Consider the following 18,665-nt stretch of genomic DNA (forward strand, 5'->3'; position numbering starts at 1 on the left):
TATATATATATATATACACTAGTGTTTGATCCCGTGTATTATATGGGGTAATTCAAAAAATTAAATCATGTCAGGAAACTTATCTTACAGATATGAATGATCATCGAAAGTAAGATGTTACTTCAAACTTGTACTATTGAAATAACTCTAAAGAATGACTCTTCAGACTTGAATTTAGAAATGAAATTATATTAATAACTAGTTAAAATGAAGTTAACCTTAGAATAATATTGAATTTAGAAATGAAACTATATCAACAAATTGAATTTAAACTTATAAGTAAATTTAGAATGACTCTTCAAACTTGTATTCTTGAAATAACTCTGAAGTATAACTCTGAAAATGACTTCTTGTACTCTTGAAATAACGCTAAAGAATGACTTCAGACTTGTACTCTTGAAATAATTCTGAAAAATAACTTTGAAGAATGATTCTTCAGACATGAATTTAGAAATGAAACTATATCAATAATTAGTTAAAATGAAGTTAACCTTAGAATAAAATTGAATTAAAACATAGAAGAGCGCCCGTGTCAAATCTGAAGACGAATCTAAAGAGCTTGAGTTTAGAGTTATTCAAATACCCAATATCTTTGAAAAATACCCCATGGTAAAGCTGCATCATATAGAGCAAGACCAAACAAAGCTCCTCTGGCCCTTAAGGACCAGAGCCCCTTTAGATTCACCAACCAAAAGCATAGCCAACCCAAAAACAAGGCTAAACAAAGGCCCTCTGGCCAACCAGAGCCTCTGGTTCGTCTATCCAGAATCTTTTGGTCAAGAAAATGTTAAATACTTAAAGAATTTGAGTTTCAATAACAACCAAAGACCCTTTGGTTAAAGATGAAGATCAACCAGAGCCCATTTGGTTCCTTTATGATGGATTGGAATATTTTTTCAAGTTTCAAATAAACAACCAGAAACAAAGCCATCCAGAAGCCAAACCAACCAGAGGGGCTCTAACTTACAAAACAAAGTCTAAGACTTAAAGACTTATCTTCAAAGTCTAGATGAGTTTATTGCAAGACTTGTACTCTTGAAATAACTCTGAAGTAAAACTATTCAGACTTCAGAGCTCTGTATAGGCAAGCCAGAAGCTCTACATACACTATGCAGAGGTTCTTCATGGTGCTCCGTCTGGAAAAGAAGACTTCAGAGTTCGGATGAGCTAACTCCGAAGAATGACTCTTCAAACTTGTACTCTTGAAATAACTCTAAAATAAAACTCTAAAGAATGATTCTTCAGATTTGTACTCTTGTAATAACTCTAAAATATTAAATCAATCCACTAAATCAGAGTTCAGACTTCTAAGTCTGAAAAAGAAGACTTCACAGTTCAGGTGAGCTAAGTTTGGAAAAGAATACTTCAGAATTCGGGTGAGCTAACTCTGAAGAATGACTCTTCAGACTTGTACTATTGAAATAACTCTGAAGTAAAACTCTGAAGAATGACTTTAGACTTGTAGAAGACTTTAGAGTTCCGGTTTCTAAGTCTGAAAAAGAAGACTTCAGAGTTCCGGTTTCTAAGTTTGAAAAAGAAGACTTCAGAGTTCGGACTTCTAAGTCTGATAAAGAAGACTTCATAGTTCAGACTCCAGAGTTTGGGTGAGCTAAGTCTGAAAAAGCAGACTTCAAAGTTCAGGTGAGCTAACTCTAAAGAATGACTTCATACTTGTTCTCTTGAAATAACTTCGAAGTAAAACTCTTCTGACTTCAGAGCTCTGTATAGACAAGCCAGAAGCTCTGCATGCACTATGCAGAGGCTCTGCATGGTGCTCCGTCTGGAAAAGAAGACTTCAGAGCTCGGGTGAGCTAACTCTGAAGAATGACTCTTCAGACTTATACTCTGGAAATACCTTTGAAGTAACACTTTGAATAATAACTCTTCAGACTTGTACTCTTGAAATAACTCTGAAGTATAAAATCAATCCTACTAAATTAGAGTTTAGACTTTTAAGTCTGTAAAAGAAGACTTTAGAGTCCAGACTTTAGAGTTCGGGTGAGCTAAGTCTGGAAAAGAAGACTTCATAATTCGGGTGAGCTAAGTCTGGAAAAGAAGACTTCATAATTCGGGTGAGCTAATTCTGAAGAATGACTCTTCAGACTTATAATCTTGAAATAAATTTGAAGTAGAACTCTGAAAAATGACTTCAAACTTGTAGAAGACTTTAGAGTTCAAACTTCCGAGTCTGAAAAAAAAGACTTCGGATTTCGGGTTTCTAAGTCTGAAAAAAAACACTTCAGAGTTCAGACTTCTAAGTCTGAAAAAGAAGACTTCAGAGTTTAGGTGAGCTAAGTCTAAAAAAGGCATACTTCAGAGTTTGGGTGAGCTAACTCTGAACAATGACTTCAGATTTGTTACTTGTAATAACTCTAAAGTAAATCTCTTCAGACTTCAGAGCTCTATATAGGCAAGCTAGAAGCTTTGCATGCAATATGCAGAGAATCTGGATGGTGATGTGCATGGTGCTTTGTCAGGAAAAGAAGACTTCAAAGTTCGAGTGAGCTAACAATGAAGAATGACTCTTCAGACTTGTACTCTGTAATAACTCTGAAGTAAAACTCTGAAGAATGACTCTTCAGAGTTGTACTCTTGAAATTACTCAGAAGTATAAAATCAATCCCACTAAATCAGAGTTCAGACTTCTAAGTTTGAAAAAGAAGACTTTGGAGTTCAGACTTCAGAGTTCGGGTAAGCTAAGTTTGAAAAAGAAGACTTCAGAATTTGAGTGAGCTAACTCTGAAGAATGACTCTTCAGACTTGTACTTTTGAAATAACTCTAAAGTAAAACCCTGAAGAATGACTTCAGACTTGTAGAAGACTTCAAATTCTAAGTCTGAAAAAGAAGACTTCAGAGTTTGGGTTTCTAAGTCTAAAAAAAAGACTTAAGAGTTCAGACTTCTAAGTCTGAAAAAGCAGACTTCAGAGTTTGGGTGAGCTAACTCTAAAAAATGACTTCAGACTTGTTCTCTTCAAATAACTCTGAAGTAAAACTCCTCAGACTTCAAAGCTCTGTATAGGCAAGCTAGAAACTATGCATGTACTCTGTAGAGGCTCTGCATGTACTATGTAGAGGCTCTGCATGGTGCTCTCTCTAGAAAAGAAGACTTCCTAAATATACTCAAAATAAACTGTTGGTCCTAGTTGGATTTACAAGAGTTTATAGGTAACAATTTATAGAAGGAGGGGGGNCATGGTGCTCTCTCTAGAAAAGAAGACTTCCTAAATATACTCAAAATAAACTGTTGGTCCTAGTTGGATTTACAAGAGTTTATAGGTAACAATTTGGGGGGGGGGGAGTGAATACAAACACAAAAACTTTCACTTTTAAAAATTATATATTGATAAAAAAGGATTAATACAAATTTTACAGATTGTTTGCGGATAAAATAAAGTAAAGAAACCTATCTAAGCAATCTAAAGATACACACAATTACACTTAGCAGAGATAAAATATTTGCTGTAAGAAATAAAGACTTGGAAAAGTGTTTTTCATTTGTTCAAAGTGATTCTTTCTCTTTAGAGAGAGAGAGAGTAGTGAGAGAAATAACTTCTTGGGTAAATTTCTTAGAGAGGAAGAATTATTGATAACTGAGTAGAGAACACTCAACTATTTATACCGATTGCATTATGTGTAATTCATAAGGTACACAACACATGTTAAGATTTTAGAGGAAAACTTGTCCTTTGCTACAGTGAATAGTCATTTTGGCTATTCATGACCAGACATCTTTTATTAGAGTTGGTGAGAACTATAGAGTCAACTGAGTGGCTCCGTACAATACTATATTCTGGAAAATGTATGGGTTTGTCCTTAGTGTGTAGAAGGACCAAAAAAAAAACAAACGTGCATGATAAGCTTCATTTGATTGCTGAATGTTGGGATGACACTGGAGGTTTCTTCAGCATTCGCTGAAACTTGTTCAACAGTCTTCATACATTTGTTGACGAGCTTGTAATCATTAATGCCGCTTCAGATCATGAATGCGCTAGTCTCTATTCTTTAGTTTCTGTTTTCGACATTGTTGAAGGTTCTTTGGTGTGACTTTTGTCTTCCTTGAAGTATAACAGTTACTGGAGAGTTATAATACATGTCCAGTGATCAACAGACTCAGTGATGATCGTTGAAACTAAATAAATATAAATACTATACTTCAATAGGTAAAAGGGATTATCATCAAATCAATGAGAGAGAATCAACATAAACGATCAAACAAAGTAATAAAATCAATTACCACACGATCAATCAAAGAAGACTTCAGAGTTCGGGTAAGCTAAGTCTGAAATCAGAAGACTTCAGAGTTCAGACTTCTAAGTCTTAAAAAGAAGACTTCAAAGTTTAGACTTCTTTGATTGAATAAGAAGACTTCAGAGTTCAGACGTTAGAGTTCGGGTGAGTTAAGTCTGAAAAAACATACTTCAGAGTAGGATCCAGTTTCCTACTTTATGATCTTCTTCTTTAATCTCTCAATTACTGTGAAGAATGACTCTTCAAACTTGAATTTAGAAATGAATCTATATCAATAATTAGTTAAAATGAAGTTAACCCTAGAATAAAATTGAATTTAGAAATGAAACTATATCAGTAAGTTGAATTTAATTAGAAGCAAACACCATTTTTTTTTCAGGAATCAGTTACCACACGAATTAATTAACGTAAGAATAAAATCAGTTGCATCCTAAATTAGTGGGATTGATTGAATACGAAGTCACGTGTTAATCAAATGAGTCTAATTGAATTGTTAATGTAAATTGTGACTAGATACGTTCAAATGAGTCTAATTGAACTGCTATTGTAAATTGTGTCTAAATACATGTTTAGGCTGGGAAAACACTAAAATTGGCTCACCAGAAGATGACATGTGTCACGCCACTTATTTATTATAAGTATACACACACACACACACACACACACACACACACACACTAGATGGGTACTCGCACAATGCAGCGAGATACAACTCGATTTTAATTTTTTTTTGTCTCGGTCGATGATATAAAAAATTGAATTTTTTTTATATTAGTACCAAAATATAGTTAGTTATACGAATTCAAACATTAAACTTTAATAAGTTGTACTTATGTAAAATTTACTTGTAATCTTGATTTTTAAGTAATATGCATCAATAAACAGTACTTCAAACATAAAATACGGTTTTAAGAGTTTTTATCAAATAATATATAATATAGTATAGATATATAGTGTGTATATATATATATATATATATAGTTAATTATTTTTATTTGATATATAGTTTATAATTGTATTTGGTATTCATTTCAACCCTTAAGTTTTTATTGGAGCGGTGGGGTTGTCATTATTTTGTTATAATTTTTTTTTTCAGAAAATTACTAGTGTTTTTTAATCAGAAAAAGTAATTTGATCGTAGAAATTAAAAGCAATATATTTATCATATTATCATTATCATTATTATTATTATTATTATTATTATTATTATTAAATATAATTCATTTAAACAAATAAAGTTTATATATAGTTTTAAAAAAACTTTTGTTTTGTTTTTTGGATGACAGGGATTGTTACTTTTGGTGGTATCTGTGGAGAAAATCCCATTGAAGCATCGGATACTACCCTTTTTTTTGGCCCTTTACATCATCAACATCGGAGAAGGTGGTCACCGTCCATGTATCCAGACCTTCGCCGCCGATCAGTTTGACGACAATCTCGCCGCTGAGAAACTCGCCAAGAGTTCATTTTTCAACTGGTGGTACCTGGGGATTGTGATTGGTGCCACCACTTCCATTCTAGTTGTCATTTACGTCCAAGATAATATTGGATGGGGTTGGGGTTTTGGCATACCGGCGATAGTGGTGGCGGTGGCGCTTCTGGTGTTTTTAGTTGGAAAAAGTACGTATCGCAAGGAGGTTCGAGTGGGGAGCCCACTTACCAAGGTGGCTCAAGTGATGGTGGCGGCAGTTAGGAAGCGGCGGTTGTCGGAGGATAACGACGGTTTCGAAATGTGTGTTGAGGTAGGGGAAGGTGGGGGTACTGCAACTCGATCCTTGGATCGTACCAACCAATTCAGGTACAAAATAGTTTCATTTAGTTTGAGGATTTTTTTAGCGATCACAAACATTAAAATTCAAACCACAAGTTTGTTGCATAATGGTTGAGATCCGAGAATGAGGTAGAATATCCCATCTATCAGAATTTGATTCTAGGTGCATACAACAAATGTGGCCACTAAAAAACATTCAAATTCACATATTTTGACAGGTTTTTGGACAAGGCAGCAATGGTGGACGAAATAGACAGATCGACGGGTAAAACCAATGATTGGCGACTTTGCACCGTGAACGAGGTGGAGCAGGTGAAGCTCCTCCTCCGCCTCGTCCCTATTTGGTTATCTTGCTTGATGTTCGGAGTCGTCATAGCCCAACTCGGCACCTTCTACACCAAACAAGCCAGCACCATGATTCGCACCATTGGCTCGCATTTCCAAATCCCCCCTGCATCTCTTCAAGTCATCCCTGGCCTAACCATCCTAACCGCAGTCCCACTCTACGAGCGCCTCTTCATCCCCACTGCGAGACGCTTTACCAACCATCCAACCGGAATCACAGTCCTCCAACGAATCGGGTTTGGGATTTTCTTCTCAATCTTGACCATGATGGTATCAGCTCTAGTCGAATCCCGGAGGCTCAGAATTGCATCAATGGACGATCCAAAATCGATTGTTCCAATGAGCGTTTGGTGGCTAGTGCCGCAATACGTTCTGATGGGGATCTCTGATATGCTTACGATTGTTGGATTACAGGAGTTGTTCTATGATCAAGTGCCAGATGAGATGCGAAGTATGGGGGCAGCCACATATTTGAGCGTTCAGGGTGTCGGAAGCTTCATGAGCAGTGCTATAATATCCATCATCCAAAAGATCACTGCGAAACACGGCGACGAATGGTTGAAGGGGGATAATCTCAACACGGCACACCTCGACTACTTTTATCGGGTGTTGGCATGTTTGAGCACCGTAAATTTGGTTGTGTATGTGGTTTTGGCTAAGGGTTTTGTGTATAAGAAGCTTCAAAGGAACAACGTCAATGGCTCGTAAATTAGTAGATATCTTAAACACCTTGCTCAAGAGGCTTTGACATGAATGTTTGGATAAAAAAATTACCTATCATTTCTCTCCAACAATGATACAGAGATAATTTGCACTTGAATTAAAAAAAAAAAAAAATACAAAAATATGATGTTCTTTAATTTGTTTCCAACACTTGTTTAAGAATACAAAAATATTTTTTATTTATATAGTAAATAGGTTTAATAAGTTTTCAAAAAGAATGAAAAAAATCATCCTTTTGTTTTTATTAATTTATTCTAATTTATGAGGAAAGCAATTTAATACCTAAGCATAATACCAGAGGTAGTTTTAGAAACAAACATGTTGTGGGAAGTAGTTTAGAATATAACATATTGTGAGAAGTCATTTTCAAAACACATATATTTTCGTTTTATGATAACAGTGTTATTGTTTAAAAGATATGACAATAAAGATAAAAACAGATATATCAGAGATAGATTTAGGATCGTTGATGGATATGTTACATGTTGGTTTATGAACAGGGTCTTCAGATATTTGGGGTGCCAAATTTACTTGTTCTTGGGCCTGGTCCTTCTAAATAAAAACAATTACGAAAAATGACTATCTTCCCCCAATTTCATATTTGTCGATCAAAAAGCAAAGCTTGACTCTTCGTTTTTCTCTTCACTTCTGTTTCCGATTTGCGTATTCGACTACTGAAATCCCCAAAGGCTCGAAGATGATTGCTTCTAATATGATTTTCGATACTTAACGGAAACGACAACGAATTGATTCAAACCACTTCCATATAGTAGGGAATCTGCTGATCTGCATGATACACATTCTAGAAACCGATATGCTTCTCACAGCTCAAAATCAGAGAAACCAATTTGTTTCGTCTACACAATACAAATTCGTAAATCTGTGAGAGTCTACAACCTTGTTCGAAAATCTGAGGGTTTGTTTGGGATTTCTCAATTCTCTAGTCTGAAGTCTCCGCAATTCGATATGTTTGAGAGTGAGACCTGCAACTCTGCATCATTCAAGCTCCCTAAGTAGAGGAGGAAAATTCTAATTCTTTTATGTTACTCTCTTTATTCTTTAAATTTCTTTGCCTCTTTGGTTAATTGCCATAGAATTATTTAGGGTTTCTAATTATTCTAATTCTTTTATGTTACTCTCTTTCTTCTTTTGATTTTTTATTTGTTTATTGTTTAAGTTTCATTATATAGTTCAATATTGTTAATTGTTTAGGTTTAACCTCTTTGTTGTCCTTAACATATATGTATCTATTTTATATTATTTTGCAAAGAAATCAAAAGCTTTTGGACAAGGGATAACCAAAAATCAGTAGCCACATTATGCAGTACTAGTGTTGTTATCCTCACTCAGGTTGTTCTGGTTCTTACTGCTTTCTACTTATTCAGTTTCAACATGTCTTTCGGGGTTAGAAATGGATGTCAAAAACATAAAAAGAAAACAATAATTCAATAGATAATACAATCTCAAAAAGGACCACTTGATAAGTTTGTCATAAAAAGAATCATAAGCTTTTCTTGATAATGAGGGTACTTATGTTAGTGAATGATATTCATATTGATGATACAAATGTTGATGCTACTAATATTGATGGTACAAATATTTATGCTAATGTTGAGGCTACTAATGTTGATGCTAGTGTTAGTTTGGATGATATTCATGTTAAGGTTAATGCTTCTAATGATGTAATGAATTTTCAAAAAATGGGGAGCATAACGGCTGTAAATCGGACGTTTCTAGGTTAAAGTTAAACAATCCTTACGGTTTCCTAATAATCGGCAACCCGAACTAGATGTATACTACAATAATGTATTAAAGATAGACAATCCTAAAGTTTGATCAACAAATGACAACCCAAAATAGATATATAATACGATCACAGATAAAAGATAAAACAATCCTAACATTGGTCTAGCAATTGACAACCTAAATTAGGTATATAGATGATACATATTTAAGGTAAACAATCCTAAGTTTGCCCAATAGATGGAAACTTAAACTAGATATATACGACGATCTAAACTAAAAATTATAACAAGTATATGTTGAAATAAGAGATGTTGTATTCAAGTCTTGTGTTTAAAACTGTTTTATATTGCTTTGTTTACATGATTTGTAATGATAGGTATAAATAGGGTAGTTGGTAGTTGTTGTTAGTTAGAATATTGTCAATCACATATCGGGCATCTTTGTATTCTTAAGAACACTCTGTAATCATTTGACATTTCAATATATATATATATATATATACTTGGATCTTAAAAATCATTCTTGTGTTCTTGAATCTTGATCTATATATGTTTGTGACTTAATCTGGGATCTGCAATTGGTATCAGAGCAAATAAGAAAGATCTTTGATTGAAATCGGAATGGAATGCTGTTTGAAAATCTTGAATTTTTGGTTCCACAGGTTCTGTTAGAACCCTATTTATAAAAGTGTAAGTAAGAAGCCTCTTACTCTAGTCAAATATGAATTACTCTTAGAAGCAGTCTGGACCAAGAGCTCGGATACAGAGGTCACCAAGAGACAGAGCTCTCTTTCATACAGAGCCAGAACCTCTCATGCAGAGCCTGTGCCCAAACAAAGAAAGATCAAGTCTTAAGCGGCAAAAAGCTTAAGGACTTGATATAGAGCTATCACTCCAGACGCAGAGCCTCTGAGTCTCCAACGCCCTTAGTTTGCACACAAGTGGTTCAGTCTTATCTCCAAGTCTCTAATCAGAATATGCCATGTACCCATTAGCAGTTCCACATTTCAAGGAATGTGAAGGCTGGAGATTCTAAACAAGAAGTCAGAGTTTGAAGCCTAGAATTTAGGAGATTCTGTTTTACATGGACGTATAAAAGGAGGTGTCCTCTTCGGGTTAAAAATACCTGAAGAATTGCCAACTTTGAATACGCTCCTATTATAGAGATTTCTTGAGAGAATACTTAGTTAGATTGAGAGAATACTTAGTTAGATTGAGATATGTTCATATAATCTTCATCTTAAGCAACCGATTTATTCAAACTAATCTTCATTTTTATTAGTTGATGTTTAAATCTGTTAACCTATTTCAACTACACAATACTTGCTTCCACTCAAACTCTGTTTAAACTGTTTTTCTTGATACTTAAGAGGAATCTGGGTTCCTACAATTGGTATCAGAGCCTGCTAATCAAATCAATTGCTTATTCGATCTATATCCAATAGGATAATCCTCTTTTGTTGGTTGATTGTTTTATAAAATGTTTTTCATTCCAAATCTTAGAACCATTCTTTTTAAAACAATTGCTTTTAATATTCTCCAAGACTGCTAGTATTTAAAGTTCAATTTTTCCTTAAATATTCAAACTTCCCATTTATTTTCTCTCTAAAACAACGTTGAAATGTCTAATCAATCTTGGAACTCGATGTACAGTGTCGGTTCCCTCACAAAACCTCCTACTCTCATTCGAGATGAATATCCCCAATGGAAATTAGGATGATAAACTTCTATGAAGGTCTCGACCTTGAACTCTATGAATCTATTCTCAAAGGTCCCTATGTGCCCATGACTTTAATCCTTAGGGTTCCACCCACTGGCAATACCGTTGAAATTCCTACAAGATGTGTTCCCAAACTCCGAAGAGATTGGGACGATGAAGACAAGAGAAGGGTGGAAGTCGATCAAAAGGCTAAAAGGCTTTTGATAATGGATCTCCCGAATTAAATCTTCCAATCCTTGGATGCATGTGAATCCGCTAAGGATTTATGGGATCAATTGGCCAATCAGATTGAAGGCGAGATCAAAATGAATAAGAATAGGCGTGCTCAATGTCTAAATGAGTACAACAGCTTCCAGGCCATCCCCCATGAGTCTCTCGAGTAGACTTATCATCGATTCAACATGCTAATCAACAAGTGCAAAAAGTGCGACGTGATTAGAACACAAGAAGAGAACAACATTCTCTTCTTGAAAAGGTTGAATGACGAACGGAGAAACCTATCTATGTCCCTTCAAGTGAATCAAGATTTGGAATAGTGGAGGCTGTATGACGTCTACGACACCTTGCAGTCACCAGAACAAGAGGTGCAGAAGAACAAAGTCTCTCTGGGTGGACCTCAAGCTCTTGTCTCTGACTCCAAAGAGACTGGATCTAGCCAATCATCCAGAGAAAGAAGATCGAAAGAAGATAGAAGAAGAGGGAATAAAGCGCTGGTGATAGAGAGTGATGATGAAGACGGAGCATCAAACTTTGAAGATGACGACATTAGTGCATTTGCACAATCCTTGGCTCTTATCACCAAGGAGTTTCAACGAATGTTTGGGAGAAAAGTATTTGATAATAAAGGAAGCAGAAGTGATCAGGGAAAAGACAGAGGGTACTAGCCAAAGAACCCTCCTTCTCAAGTGATCAAGAAGAAGGAAGAACATCCTGAGAAGAAGAAGCATGGAATCAGATGCTTCAGATGCAGAAGGATGGGTCACTATTCTAAAGAATGTAAAGGCCTCTGGTCAAAGATGAGTTGTACTACAAGAATAAATATAAGTACAAACGACCTCAAAGGAGCCTTATGGCCGAACATGAGAATTGAGTCTCTGATTTTACCTCAAATGAAGAGGAATGACTGTTGATCCTGGTGCATAAGAGTCTGGATCTGGCTCCGATTCTCAGGTATGCTCTACTTCTAGCTTTTCCATTCTGAACTAGAGCAAAGCATCTCTATTTTAACCCAATATTTTGCAAAACTACAACTAAAGCTCTCTAATGAAAAAGGAAAAAGAAAATCTTTAGAAAAAGAAAAGAATTTCTTTGAGAGAGAAATAAAGCTTCTAATTGTAGAAAAAGAGGAGCTTTCTGTGGAAAAATATGAAATTTTGAAAACCAAACTCTCCACAAAGAATGTTTTAAAAATAGAGTGCTCTGAGCTTAAGAAGGCTATAGAAAATAAAGATAAGGAAATAATAGAAAAAAACATGACAGATTAAATTCCTTAGCCTTTAAAAACTACTTTCAAAAGGAGAGAGAATTCTTACACCAGATGTTAGACCCCATCATTCTTATTTGTAAAAGTAATGAAAAACATACAAGTGTGAAAGTATAGAAGGTCGATGGAAGACTAGCAAGGAAAAATCCTAAGTGTTCAATACAACCAGAGATGCAATGAAGGTCCGTAGGTGCGATGAACAGCGCATCTCCATAACCCCTCTGGTCACCAACGCTTGGAGATTTCCACAACAGTTCAACCAGAGATATCTTTTCAAGAAGACCCAAAGACTCATGGTTGAACACGCCCTTTAAAAGACAACTCTGGATTCTCATTGCTTTATTTAGTTCAATATCATTTCCATATTTCTAGATTGCTATCTTTCATTAGAAGATTTGCAATATATCTTCCTTAGATAGTTATCTCCTTATTTAGATTAATAGTATAAATAGGTCTTATATTTCTTATAATCATTTACACTTCAATATCATAAAAATCAATAATAGTGAATCCTTTGATACTCCAATTATTATTTGAATATTCTTGAGTTGTTCATCACTATTTCCATTCATACAATATATTTAAGTTATTCATAACTTGAATAATCGTGTTATTGAGAGATCTGGGATCAACAATTGGTATCAGAGCAAATTGATTGATTTTCAATCAAAACGATCAATTTGAATCAGAATACTAAAAAATATGTCAATATTCTCCATTCATAAAATTCATGTTCTTCTCTTCAAAATCGTGTTCTTCTCTTTCAAAAATTCTTATGGCCAACTGGAATTCTGCATATAGTATGGGTTCCCTCACCAAAACCTCCAGCTCTTCAACGTGAAGAGTATCCACAATGGAAGATTTGAATGGTGAACTTCCTGGAGGGGTGGACAGAAATCTCCTCAAATCTGTCAAGGAAGGCCCATATGTTCCTCAGACTCTTGTTCCAAGAGTTCCTGGAACAAGTACTACTATAGAAGTTGCTGCCTACTACATGGTGAGGGATGAAGATAACTGGGATAAAGATGACATAGAACGTGCAGAGGCAAGCAGGAAGGCAAAAAGGCTGATCATCATGGCCATTCCAAACAACATTCTCCAATCTCTCAATGCTTGTACAACAACAAAGGAGATATGGGATTAACTGGCAAGTCAACTAGAAGGTGGTGCAAAGACCAAGAAGAATCGTAGGGCACAGTGCCTAAATGAATACACAAACTTCAAGGCATTGCCTGATAAACCGATTCAAAAGACCTATGATCGTTTCAACACATTGATTAATCAATGTCGCAGAAATGACATCTCCAGGACCAAAAAAGAAAAAAAACGTCCTATTCCTCAAAAGTCTCGGTGATGAGTGGACTCAACAATCGATGTCCTTCCAAGAAAATCAAGACTTAGATAGTTGGTCGCTTCATGACGTGTATGGAACTCTTGCTGCTTAAGAAAAATATATATTGAAGAGAAAGGTGTCCATCGGTGGACCCCTCGCCCTTGCTGTAGAAGAGAAGGAAGTTACAAGGAGTACTTCCAGAGAACATAAGAAGAAAAGCAAGAAGGCACTAGTGGATGAGTAAGAATCTGAAGAAGAAGCATCTGACTCTGATGATGGCCTCAAAGCTTTTGTCAAATCTCTGGCCTTGATAACTAAACAATTCCAGAAGAAGTTCGTCAAGAAGCCCTATGAAAGAAGAAACTCTAGAATGGAGAAGTATCAGCCTTCCTATGAACAGAAGCCGATGAAGTTTCATCAGAAAGATGAAAGAAGAGAATGAAGAGAAGATAGAGAAGAGAGAAGAGAGGACAAAAGAGAAGGAGACGAAAGGAAAGATGGTCTTCGCTGCTACAAATGTGGAAAGATAGGCCACTTTTCCAAGGAATGCAAAGGACGACTTGTAAAGGATGCTGACTACTATAAGAGCAAGTATAAATATAATCCTAAAGAGCGAAACTTGATGGCTGAAAAAGAAAACTGGGTGTCTGATTCTTCGTCTGATGAAGAAGACAAAGCACTCATATGCCTCATGGCCAAGTCCAATGCAGAATCCGCCTCTGACTCCGATGAGCAGGTATGTGATTCTTCCCTCGATGAAACCAACTATGCTCCATCAGAGTTAGAGTTAAGGGTGATCAAACTTTCAGAAGATTTTCTCAAACTAAAAGAAAAACTAAATTTTAAAAAATCTGAAAGATTAAAAGCTGAAAAAGAAGTCAGTTTCTACAAAAGAGAGATTGATCTTCTCCCTGAAGAAAAGGCTGAGTTGGTTAAGGAAAAAACTCGCATTGCATCATTGAAAAAATCAGAGAAAGAAAAACTTCTGGATCTGAACAAGAAAATAACTAAAGATTTAGAAAAGAAGGTAAAAGCCTTGAAAGAATTTGAGGCAGAAAAACTTAATTCAGTGGCTCTTAAAGATTTCTTCCGAAAGAAAAGGGAGATTCTTCATCAGAAGCTTCAAACCAATGAACTCTTGATGAAGAAATACAAAGATGCCCAAGATGTTAATGAAAAACTAAATGGACAAAAGGATTACCAAGGAATTGGATTCAATGATCTTGACTCCTTCATCGAGACCAAGAAATCCACCCTTGAATCCACTTTTAAACTTGGATGTGTTCAAAATCCTGACTTTTACCGAAAACCCAAAGCAAATTTCAAAAGGGTTAAAGTCGATGGAAAAACCATTCTCTTGAGGCAAAACTTTGAGAATGTGGTTTGTGAGAGCAAAACAAGTAAGAACTCTGATGAGAAGGATGATGCCTCCAAACCAGAGACCGATGGAAACCTTACGGGTAAACCAGAGCCTCTGGTTATCAATCCCACAAGTTCATCAGCAAGTGTTGTCGATGGAACAAAATCTCTTAGTAAGGAACCATCATCTGATGGATCGATGAATAATTCATGTAACATTGAAAGTTCATCTAAGAATTCAGAAGCGATGGAACTCCCAAAAGAACATTCTGAACCATCAACCTCAGAACCCTCGCTCCTAAAAATATCCATGAAAATTTTTATTTCGAGAAATCTGCAAGAGACTTTCTTTGACTCTGATTCTGAAGAAGAAATAATTTGTGAATCACCAGAGATCATTGTGGATAAGAAACCTCAAACTTCAAAAACCGCAATGAAATCTGAAATTCTAGAAGCTATGAATTCTTCAGATAAAGGAAAAGGAAAACTGAAAAACGTTAAGTCTGCCAAAGATACTTCACAAGGCCCAATCCCTCGATCTAAATTTATTAAGTTTACTTCTGAACAGAAACAGAAGTGGCCTGCTTCTGAAAATTCTAACCTGAATTTTTCTTCTCCTTCAACTAAAGGGAAGAAGCCTCTCCTCAGGAAAGAAGTAAAACCCACGCCCGCCCCTTCAAATAAAAAGTCTGCACTAGATAGGAAGTTTGTAAAAACAACCAATGCTAGGACAGAATCTTCACATTCTGTTTTTACTTCTTCTCCATCGAATAAAAAGAAATCAGTTAAACACCCTTGCTAAAAAATTCCTAACTGCCAGTGTTTGACTCTTTTACAAAACCTGAGGAATCGCATGTTAAATCATCGCTGCATCTTTTCTGAGCATGTCTATCGCTATGGATTCAGGTTGCTCCAGGCACAAGACTGGTGATAAAAGTCAGCTGTCCTCCTTCATCGAAAAATCTGGAGGCTCTGTTACTTTTGGAGACAACAACAAGGGAACCATCAAGGGATATGGCACTCTCATCAAAGGCAACATCTCAATCGATAAAGTGGCTTATTTTGAAGGTTTGAAGCATAATCTACTAAGCATAAGCCAGTTCTGCGACAAGGGTCTTGAAGTCAGATTTTGCAAAGGTTTCTGCATCATCAAAACAAAGCCCGGCCAAACCATCATCAAGGTGAAAAGAGAAGGAAACCTCTATCTTTTGGACTTTCATTCCTCTGTGGGTCAAGACACTCTCTGCCTTGTCTCCCATAGGAGTGATGAAAATTGGTTGTGGTATCAAAAGTTCTCACATCTAAACTTTGATGTACTAAAGAAGTTAGCCAAACAAAAGAGGATTCCTAATCTCAACTTCGAAAAAGACCGCCTCTGCTCAGCCTGTGAAATGGGGAAGCTAAAGCGGGCTTCTCATAGAACTAAGTCAGAAACCTCATGCTCCAAGCCGTTGGATATGATCCACATCGACCTCTGTGGGTCAATCTCCACTCAAAGCCTCTCTGGAAAGAAGTACATCCTTGTACTTGTTGATAAATTCTCAAGATACACATGGGTTGAATTCGTCAAGAAGAAATCAGACGTTCCTGACCTTCTCATCGCTGTGATGAAAATGCTCCAAGTCCTTCTCCAATGCAAACTCATCAAAGTTAGAAGCGACAATGGAACAGAATTAAAGAATACTGAAATTGATGAATAATTCATTAGTGAAGGTATTTCTCAAAACTTTTTATCAGCCAAAACTCCACAGCAAAACGGAGTCGTTGAGCGAAAGAATAGAACCCTAGTTGAAGCAGCAAGGACCATGCTTGCTTCATTTGAGCTACCTCTCTCCTTCTGGGCCGAAGCAATTTCCACTACATGCTTCACCTAGAACCGTTCAATCATCCACAAGAGGCACCAGAAGACACCATATGAACTCATCAACCAACGACGTCCCAATGTTAAATATTTCCATGTCTTTGGGTGCAAATGCTTTGTACTAAATGATAGGGAATATCTTGGAAAGTTCGACAAGAAGGCTGATGAAGGAATATTTCTGGGTTACTCTCAAACTGCCAAGGCCTAAAGAGTGTTTATCAGAAGGACAAAGATCGTCATCGAAAGCATCAATGTGTCCTTTGATGATTCATCACCAATGACTTCTAGACACAACAGTTCAGTACTCGGGCTATCACAAAGAGCCTCTGATTCATCACTTAGCAAACCCAATGAATCAGAGTTGGCTCATTTGTTTGAAGACATATTTGAAGAAGTAGTCTCTGGACAAGCACCCATTGAAGAACCCTCTTCCAGAGCCAATGAAGCACATGAAGTCTCTAATGCTGAAGGTACAACTCTTTCTGAAACTCATGTTACTTCACCCTTTACTTCTTCTGTGTCTTCAGAACCAGAGCATCACTCTGGAGATAATCTCTTTGAGGGGGAGCAAGCAGTTCCATCAGCCGATGAAGAACTGCATCCTGTTGTTCCAGAACCTCAATCTTGCACCAAGTAGACAAAAAACCATCCTCATCACCAAATCATTGGTAATCCATCATCCTGTGTCAAGATGAGATCTGCTACTGCCAATGAATACCTCTTCGCCAACTTTCTAAGTATGATCGAACAAAGGAAAAATTTCTGAAGTCCTACAAGATCCAAACTGGATAGATGCCATGCAAGAGGAACTACTCCAGTTTGAGAGGAACAAAGTATGGTCCCTCATGCCTCTACCCAAAGGGAAAACGACCATTGGGACCAAATGGGTCTTTAGAAACAAGAAAGATGAAGATGGCATAGTTGTAAGGAACAAAGCCAGGCTTAAAGCCAGGCTTGTTGCCAAGGGCTACTGCCAAGAAGAAGGGATTGACTACGATGAAACATTTGCTCCCGTAGCCAGACTTGAAGCCATCAGAATATTCCTTGCCTATGTAGCACACAAAGGTTTCATGGTCTATCAGATGGATGTCAAGTCTGCCTTCCTCAATGGTAAGCTTCAAGAGAAAGTATATGTGCAGTAGCCCCCTGGGTTCGAAAATCCAAAGCATCCAGACTATGTCTATTTTCTGGACAAAGCCCTCTATGGGCTGAAGCAAGCCCCCACGGCCTAGTATGATACACTCTTTACCTTTCTCATTGCCAATGGATTCGAAAAAAGGTACCATCGACACAACTCGCTTTCTTAAGAAGCACAAAGGTGATATTTTACTTGTGCAAATATATGTGAACGACATCATATTTGGTTCTACCAACTCTAAATTTTGCAAAAAATTCTGAGAGCTGATGAAAAGCAAATTTGAGATGAGTATGATGGGATAACTCAGTTTCTTCCTTGGTCTTAAAAGAAAACAAACTTTAGAAGGAATTTTCATCAATCAGTCCAAATATGTGACTGACCTTCTAAAGAAATACTCTCTCTCAAATTCATCATCGATGAGAACACCAATGGCTACAGGAGCTAAGTTATTTGCTGATCCATCAGGAAAATCTGTGGATGTAACAACTTACAGAGGCATGATTGGATCACTCCTGTACCTAATAGCTAGTAGACCAGATATAATGTTTGCTACTTGTCTTTGTGGAAGGTATCAAGCTAATCCTAAGGAATCTCATCTCTCTGCAGTCAAGAGGATCTTTAGATACCTTTAGGGAACCCCTTCATTGGGTCTCTGGTATCCAAAGAACTCTGGCTTTGATCTAATAGCCTATATAGATGCAGATCATGCAGGTTGCAAGCTTGATAGAAAGAGTACGTCTGGAAGCTGTTAACTCTTGGGGGACAAGCTGGTAAGTTAGACATCCATAAAACAGAATTGTGTCTCAACCTCTACAGCAGAGGCAGAAGTTGTTGCTGCTGCTAGTTGTTGTTCACAAGTCCTCTGGATGAAGACCCAGCTGAAGGATTATGGATTTCAATATGAAAAGATTCCCATCCTCTATGACTCCAAGAGTGCC

General features: G+C 36.6%; 1 protein-coding gene across 1 annotated transcript; it reads left to right on the forward strand.

Annotated features, from left to right (window-relative positions):
- Window positions 1-2,428: 2,428 nt before the first annotated feature.
- On the forward strand, window positions 2,429-7,132 carry LOC112519989 (protein NRT1/ PTR FAMILY 5.4-like). Its single transcript, XM_025128295.1, has 3 exons — window positions 2,429-2,500; window positions 5,536-6,047; window positions 6,239-7,132. Exons 1-3 carry the CDS (start codon window positions 2,429-2,431, stop codon window positions 7,071-7,073), a joined length of 1,419 nt encoding a protein of 472 aa, XP_024984063.1. The 3' UTR covers window positions 7,074-7,132.
- Window positions 7,133-18,665: the final 11,533 nt, after the last annotated feature.

This window comes from Cynara cardunculus (assembly GCF_001531365.2).
Source record: "Cynara cardunculus var. scolymus isolate 2C chromosome LG 10, CcrdV1, whole genome shotgun sequence".
NCBI classification, from domain to species: Eukaryota; Viridiplantae; Streptophyta; class Magnoliopsida; order Asterales; family Asteraceae; genus Cynara; species Cynara cardunculus.

What these genes read in the sequence shown, in the direction of transcription:
- LOC112519989 (XM_025128295.1), top strand. Translation starts at nt 2,429, where the DNA reads ATGCAATATGCAGAGAATCTGGATGGTGATGTGCATGGTGCTTTGTCA. An exon ending in AAGAAGACTTCAAAGTTCGA is followed by an intron (nt 2,501 to 5,535) that starts GTGAGCTAACAA and finishes TTTGGATGACAG; the next exon opens with GGATTGTTACTTTTGGTGGT. An exon ending in GATCGTACCAACCAATTCAG is followed by an intron (nt 6,048 to 6,238) that starts GTACAAAATAGT and finishes ATATTTTGACAG; the next exon opens with GTTTTTGGACAAGGCAGCAA.